Source organism: Petaurus breviceps, unplaced genomic scaffold (assembly GCF_028583685.1).
Source record: "Petaurus breviceps papuanus isolate PSGF00001 unplaced genomic scaffold, PetGlider_PUasm1.0 175, whole genome shotgun sequence".
Lineage (NCBI taxonomy): Eukaryota > Metazoa > Chordata > Mammalia > Diprotodontia > Petauridae > Petaurus > Petaurus breviceps.
The window spans coordinates 6,676,530-6,684,671 of NW_027185764.1; the positions used below are offsets into that span (position 1 = coordinate 6,676,530).

General features: G+C 45.9%; 1 protein-coding gene across 3 annotated transcripts in view; it reads left to right on the forward strand.

Moving 5' to 3' along the window:
• TNFRSF13B (TNF receptor superfamily member 13B) overlaps positions 1-7,846 on the forward strand; it is a 35,883-nt gene extending 28,037 nt beyond the window's left edge. For all 3 annotated transcript variants that reach the window (XM_069084708.1, XM_069084710.1, XM_069084709.1), the window contains 2 exons: positions 1,607-1,795; positions 7,224-7,846. In XM_069084708.1, coding sequence (XP_068940809.1) covers positions 1,607-1,795; positions 7,224-7,516 — 482 coding nt within the window. In that variant the 3' untranslated portion in view covers positions 7,517-7,846. The remainder of the gene's footprint in view (positions 1-1,606; positions 1,796-7,223) is intronic.
• The last annotated feature ends 296 nt before the right edge of the window (positions 7,847-8,142 follow it).

Sequence of the window (8,142 nt, forward strand, 5' to 3'; positions counted from 1 at the left end):
CCTTCCTTCCTTCCTTCCTTCCTTCCTTCCTTCCTTCCTTCCTTCCTCTTCCTTTTTTCCTTCATTTCTTTCCTTCTTTCTTTCTTCTCCTTCCTTCCTTTCCTTTCTTCTTTCTTTCTTCCTTTCCTTCCTTCCTTCTTTCTTTTTTCTCCTTCCTCCCTTCTTTCCTCCCTTCCTTCCTCCCTCCCTCCTTCCCTCCCTCCCTCCCTCCCTCCCTCCCTCCCTTCCTTTCTTCCTTCCTTCCTTCCTTCCTTCCTTCCTTCCTTCCTTCCTTCCTTCCTTCCTTCCTTCCTTCCTTCCTTCCTTCCTTCCTTCCTTCTTCCCTTCCCGGCTTTTGATGGGGCATGGCTTGCTTATCCAAACTAAATATGACAAGTGGACACCACTAGTTAAAAGAACACACACAAAAAAACTAACCATGTGACCTTGGGCAAATCACTTAACCCCAATTGCCCTCCAAAAAGCCAAAAAAAAAAACAAAACAAAACAATGGAACATTTCTGTTGATCAGCTTATCACATTTGCCAGTGTAAGATAAAAAGTAACCCTTTAAAACAAAGACAAATGTCTCCCAAGCCGAGTGAAGGGGAGATGAGAAAATGAGTACATGATCCATTAGACTATCTACCCTCTCCAGGGAGAGGGAGAGTGAAGGAGGGTGGTCAGTCTCCTGGCTCAGGAATCCCCTGAGCTGTTCAGGACCTCCCATCCACCTTCTCCATGGCTCCACGCCCTCCTTCTTCCTACTGGCCTTTCTTTCTTTCTGCCTTTCCCAGATCAGGTTTAGAGGCACTCTGGGTAATCTAACCTCACTCTAAACCTGAAATTCCATCAGAGTTTAGGAGATTATGGAAGGGGTCTTTCTGCCAGCAGCCAATCTCACCCATCTCCCCTTGCCCAAGTCTGTCTTTTGACCATGCTCCAAAGGGTTTATTGCAGAGAAGCAAGTGGATAGAATCCTGCCTCTGACTAGATATATGATCCTGGATAAGTCACTTAACTTCCTCAATCTCAGTTTCCTCATCTGTAAATCTGGGGTGATGATAGCATCTAACTCACTGTTGTTTTTTTTGTCTTTTTTTTTTTTTTTTGGAGGGGGAAGGCAGGGCAATTGGGGTTAAGGGACTTGCCAAGATCACACACCTAGTTAAGTGTAAAGTGTCAGAGACTGGGTTTGAACTCAGGGCCTCCTGACTTCAGGGCCGGTGTTCTATTCACGGGACCACCTAGCTGCCCCACTCACTGTGTGTGTGTGTGTCTGTCTGTCTGTCTGTCTCAACTCACTGTTGAGAAGATCTAATGAGATCATGTTTATAAAGCCATATATTATCATGGGAACAATTTGTCCACAGAATTACTCACCCTGAGGTATTTTCTTAAACTGTGATCTGCCATTTACTTATGGCTGAGAAGGAGAGATGAAAGCATCTAGGTAGGGTCTCAAGGCTGAAGCCTGAAGCCTCCGGGCTGCGATCCCTCCCCATCCACCAAGCCTGCACAAACACCCGCTCTGACCACACAGGACACACCTGTAACTTGCTGGCCTGGATCTCTGCAGCCTGAACACACCTGTCGGAATGACGCTCGTGCCCACTCTCTGTTTTAGCCGAGGCAAGCCCCCTGCTGCAACTGGACCAGAAGCTGATCGGGGACCCGGGACAGCTGGCTCAGGTCTCCACCATCCTGGGCCTGTGTATGTTCACTATGTTTTGCTGCTTTTTTATCACGTTGACCTGCTTCCTCAGGAGGAAGGGAGGCCAGCCTCGTCCAGGCAGGGATCAGACCTCCACTGAAGGTATGTAACTAGGCCTGGGCGCAGCGCTCTTCCCTAGCTGGTATCCTTGGACTTTCCTGCCCCCCCCCTGCGTCCTCCCTGCCCCCTCCCCGTCCCCCTCTCCCCCAAGCTCTCTATCCCATCTCTCCTTCCCACAAGGCTTTCAAAGGACGTCTGCTTCCAGGTGGCCCCTTATTACATCATTCTGTCAGGGCAACTCTGAAGGTCCACTTTTAAAAAGCTTAATTAGAAGGTGACCCCTGAGTACAAAGGTGCGGTTTTTGTATGTGTGTATCGGGGTAGGGCAGGACGGCGATGACAGCCACCTGGCAAGTTCGGGACCCCAGGGGATTTTGACTTATTTCTGCAGCTTCTAAGGGCCTTGGGTGTTTGGGGGGGGGGAGACTCCGAAGGTCAAGGTTACGTGTTCGTTCAGGCGAACAAAGGGTAAAGTGAACATTCACTCAGACTTCACAGCCAGGGGAGATGGTGTGTAGGAGGGGAGGGGCTTTCCCTTCCAATTCAGGAATTGGGGGGGGGCCCTACATCTTCGGGTCACTCGCCCCTCCTGGGAGTGGTGTGTCAGGAAAACCACGAGGTAAATGGGGACAGTGAAGATCTGACCAGAAAGGCCAGAGAGTTGGCCTCAGCATAAGTCCTGGGTTCAAGTCTTTTTTTTTTTTTTTTTTAAGCAATCGGGGTTAAGTAACTTGCTCAAGGTTACACGGCCAGTTATTATTTCTGGGTGTGGTGCTGAGTATCTGAGCTCGGATTTGATCCAGGTCATTCCGACTTTGGAGCGGGTGCTCTTACTCGCTGAGCCACCTGGCCGGCCCTCTGGGTTCAAGTCTTGAGCCTCCCAGACATACGAAGTGTGTCCTCTTGTGCAGGTCCCTTAATTTTTCAGCCCTGCAGGCAGCTCTTTAAGACCAGTTGTCCATCTGCATTGGTTAGGTAAGGTAAAGTGGTTCTTACCACTCCTTCAGGTAAGGAGATACACACACCAATGAAATAACAAAAATCATTGTTATTGTTCAGTCGACTCTACCTGACCTCATTTGGGGTTTTCTTGGCAAAGATCCTGGAGCGGCTTGCCATTTCCTTTTCCAACTCATTTTACAGATGAGGAAACTGAGGCAAACAGGGTGAAGTGACTTGCCCAGGGTCACACAGCTAGTAAGCGTCTGAGGCTGGATTTGAACTGAGGAAGATGAGACTTCCCTGACCCAGGCTGGACACTCTAGCCACTGTTCCATCTAGTTGCCCTAAAAAACAATAATCGCTAGGATATATATATATATATATATATACACACACACACACATATATAGAATGCCTACTATGTGCTAGGTGACTCATGTGCTAAATGCTTTATCATTTCATTTGATCCTCCTAACTCTAGGAGGGAGGTGCCATTCTAATCATTTTCATTTTACAGTTGAGGAAACTGAGGCAAACAGGGTTAAGTGACTGGCCCAGGATCACACAACAAGTAAGAATCACTGCTTTGGTAATGACTATGCCTGCCTTGCCTGAGTTGCCTGACTTCCCTCAAGCCTAATTCTGGTGCCTATTGATCAATTATCTCCTATTTATAGCTTGTGTATATATTTGTTGGCATCTTGTCTCTCCCACTAGATCATAAGCTAAGAGGACAGGGACTGTTTTTCATCTTTCTTTGTAAAACCAGTGCTTAGCACAGTTCAGTTATTCCAGTTGTACTCGACTCTCCATGACTAATTTTATAGATGAGGAAACTGAGGCAAACAGGGTTAAGTGACTTGCCCAGGGTCACACAGCCAGTACGTGTCTGAGGCTGGATTTGAACTAGGGCAGAGGAGTCTTCTTGGTTCCCAGTCCAGTGCTCCACGCACTGCCTGACACATAATGGTCACTTGATGAATGTTTGACTGACCTATGGCTAGTGGGGCTCCTGAGGGCACACAGCCTGGGCACTGGGTTATTTAACAAAAGTAAAGATCAAAAGGCAAACATGTATAAAGTGTTTAGTTTACACATATAGGAGAATCAGTGTGGAAAGAGCCCTGCTTGAGGACTGGGGAGACTGGAGTCCTGGTTCTGTGTTCTTCAGCTGAGTGACCTTGGGAGTCTGTTTACTTCTCTATGAAATGAAGAGGTTGTCCTGATTAGCTCGAGGTCCCTTCCAAGGATAACATTATATAAGACTATGAGATATGCTTTCTGCATTGGAACAATGCCCTGCAGTAATTGAAAGAAAAAAAAAAGCAGGGGGAGGGTGTGTACTGTGTGCTAAATGCTTTATCATCTCCTAACCCTGGGAGAGAGGTACCACTATTATCATTTTCATTTTACAGTTGAGGAAACTGAGGCAAACAGGGCTGTGTATGTGCGTTTTTAATAATAATAACTCACATTTATTTAACACTTCAAGGTTTGCATGGTATTTTTTTTTTTTTACACTTTTACGTTTGACCTTCATAACAACCCTGTGAGACGGAGTATTAGCCCCATTTGCCTAGGGTCACGTAGCTAGATTTGGGCCCAGATCTTCCCAAGCCTAGCACTCACTACATTCACTGTCTAAGATGAATTCTTTAAGGCTCCTGATTTGCCTGTTCAAGATATCAACTTAACAGGGGGCAAGAGAAAGAACCCTAGTTTCTGCTAGACTAAACGGCCATCCCACAGAGCACGCATGCAGACAGGTCTATGCTCAGGACCCTTACTAAAGGATCAACACCCCCAGAGGCTCCTGGTTTGTTCCTTGGTCCCCTAGTGGGGTACCTTTATTATATCCAAAGTAACTCAGGCTGTATGAAATGGAGAGCAACGGAATTTCAGAGCTGAAAGAAAGTGAGAGATCACATAGACAACCCTTTGTGGCACATAAACATTTTGAGAGACATAATTTCTGGGTTATTAGTCACTTTATTAATAACACTAGCATTTTTAAAATAAATTAAATAAATACAATTTTTTAATAAAAGGTGAATGGCATTCTTGAATGCCAAAGACAATCATGGGCGTCCAGCTCATGGCTTATATGTCCTTGGAAGAGAGGGCATTTCTGAGGGTGGCAATTGGTTACTAATTAATGAGAGAATGAATATTACAATGAGGGACTGGACCTATTCTAATGAACTTTGATTATGTTATTTACTTCTAAGTTACTTAGCCTTTGGGAAATCTATTCAAAGAATTTATCCCCACCCAACCTGAGTAGAAGTTGGGTAGAGTCTGCCCAAGATTACAGAGAGTTAATTCAATCTCATTTTCATTATTATGTCCTTCAAGAGATGGAAAGTTTGAAATGAGAACTTTAGAAAAAGGGGTAACTTGGGGTGGCTAGGTAGCGTAGTGAATAGAGCATCAGCCCTGGAGTGAGGAGGACCTGAGTTCAAATTCGGCCTCAGACGCGTAACACAAAACTGTGTGACCTTGGGCAATTGCCCTACCTTCCCTCTTTGAAAAGCAAAAAAAAAAAAAAAAAAAAAAAGAAAAAGGGGTAAACTCTTGGATCTCCCCAAATCATTGGTTATTAATAATAATTTCTCTCACCTTTCACTTTGTAGACTAGGAACCTAGAAAACTTAGGTGATTTGCCCAAGGTCACATTATTGTTAATGATTGTTAACTCAGCTCTTCTGACTTCAAGTCCAGTACTTTACCCCAGTCTATACTTGAATTTTGTCTCCCTGTGTGGTCACTTACTCTCTCTGGGCTTCTGTTTGAACCTTCAACTATAAAATAAGGAGGTTGGCCTAGATCTGGATTCCTTAACCTGTGGTCACAGATTCCCAAGGAGAAATTCCCCTGCTGGTAGATTTGAAGGGGTCAATGAAGTTGGATGGGAAAAAAAGATTACATCATCATTTTCACTGACCTCTAACTGAAATTCAGAATTTTTTTTTCAATTTAAAAAAACCATATTATGAAGGGACAGCTAGGTGGCACAATGGATAGAGCCCTGGCCCACTTACAAAATGTGTGACCCTGGGCAAGTCATTTAACCCTGATTGTCCCCCTCCCCCCCAAAAAGCCCTCCCCCACCATATTCTGAGGAGTACATAGGCTTCATCAGACTGCCAAAAGGACCCATAACAGACAAAAATGCTTAAGAGCTCCTGGACTAGAGGAGCCCTCAAAGGCCCTCACTGACATTGAGAGAGAATAACACAACATTTAAGTCAAGGCTTTATTGATCCAAGTCCCAGGTAGATCAAGGTCACCATGGCTGCCATTTGTCCCGTGCCAAATGATGCCAGGATTCTCTGTATAATTCTCAGCACGTGTTCCTATGGTGGGGTCAGAGCTTTCCTTACCTAGATCCTTCCCACTTGGAAGGAGGAGAGAAGGGCAGAGACACCTGGCTCAGAGACAGAGGATGTTTCAAGTCAATGGTTTCCCAAGGATGCTTAAGGAAACCAGAGACCTTGATGAGACTGAAGTGTCACCACTGGCCAACCCAGAGTATCTGGGGCTGCAGGCCATGTCTATGGACTCTGAGGGGCAATTACATGAAAAAAAAAAAAGCCATGGAGATCACTGTTCTGAGACAGTTCTGCTTGGGAAAAGATTTAAATAGGAAAGCTCTCCTGGTGTGAACAATTGTGATAACATATTGGTGGAGGTTTTACAATTTACCAAACCGTTTTTGGCTTTTTGGTCTGGACCTGTGATTTTACTGAAAATTTCATTAACATCATGATGGTGATTTCATTGAGCTTCTGATTGGAAAACTCCTCTGCTGATGCATGTAGGCAGCAAATGAGAAATTAAGGGTGTCCCTTAGGCTCAAGCAGCCAGTCTGCATCACAGAGGTGAGGGTTGGGCCCAGGCCGGCTCAACCCCCAAGACTGGCTCAATCCCCAAGACTGGCTCAACCCCCAAGACTGGCCCTATCCATTCACTTGGACACTCATAACCTCTCATTATAAGGCAAGTAGGACAAGCACTTATCCCCACCTTCATGGCACAGAGGATTTAAGAATTGAAAGTGACCTTGAAGGTCAGCTAATTCTGTATCCTAATTTTATAAATGAGGAGATTAAAGCTCAAAGAGTGGAAGTGACTTGTCCCATGTCCCATGGGGAGTAAAGTTGAAGAGGTAAGATTTGAACTCAGGTATATTTTCATGTATTACAATGCTGCTGTTCAAAGAAAAAGTACCCCATTGGGCCAAGGTCACAAGGCTAGTAAGTGGCAAGGTCAGGCCTGGAATACAGCTAGGCCCAGTGTTCTTTTAATTATTCTGAACGACTGTATTTTATGTTTTCCAGAGTGATTTTATATCCATTATTTTTACAGCAAGCATGAGGGTTTATATGTGATTGTCAGATGAAGAGACTGAGGTTCAGAGAGGTACTCAGGTGTGGAATGTGGAGAAAGACATGAAGATGAAGTTGTGTCCCCCACAGTGGAAAGGTTGTTTTAGAGAACTCACTCTGCTCCCACCCGCCTTTCACAGATCATTTAATGGAAGCAGGAAGTGTTGGAAATGTGTCCAAGGAGCTCAAGACACCAGAACCTGTGGAAACAAGTAGCTTTAGCTTCCCGGAGCAGACTCTGCCCACCGAGGAAAGCACAGCCCCTACAGAGGCCTCACATCTTAAGGTCCCACCTCAGCAGGAAAATGTAGCGGCCATCCAGGGATGCGCTGGTGTGGTGGGGACAGCATCCTCAGGGTCTAGCCCGGGCTGCAAGGAAGGCTGCTTCAGGATCATCTGCTCGCCCTCACAGGAGAAGATGCCCTCCCCATGAGACAGACAAAGGGGCAGGACAAGCAGGAGCTGTAGTGGCTGCTGTCTATTCTCTCCCCAGACAGATCTTCATGAACGCTTCTTTCCTTCTGCTATGGAAATAAAATCTCACTTGGGCAGCGCCCCCTCCCCTTTTGGGTTATGCCCTTCTCCATTGAGTTCTCATTGGGATCATCCCCTGCCTCTCCTACCCCCCTAATATAGCAGAAACTGAACAGAGCTTCTCCATTCCATTCCCTTTTTCTTCAGTATTAATGGCTGCATCAGCTCTGGAATCGGTCTCTAATTTACTTTGGCTCCAAAGTAACTGAATACAATGCATAGAGAATGACCATGATTTATATTGATGTCTTTCAATTAAGGGGCAATTGTCATGAGAGGGGGGTGGGAGAAGGGGGGGGTGAGAGAGAGAGAGAGAGAGAGAGAAAGAGATGGAGAGAGATGGGGAGAGAGGGAGGGGGGGGGGGAGAGAGGGAGAGAAAGAGGGGGGAGAGAGAGGGAAAGAGTGAGAGGGAGGGGAAAAGAGAGAAGAGGGAAGAAGAAAGGGGAAAGAGGGAGGGGGAAAAGAGGGAAGGGGAAAGAAGGAGAGGGAAAGAGAGAGGGAAGGAGAAAGAGGTAGGGGAAAGA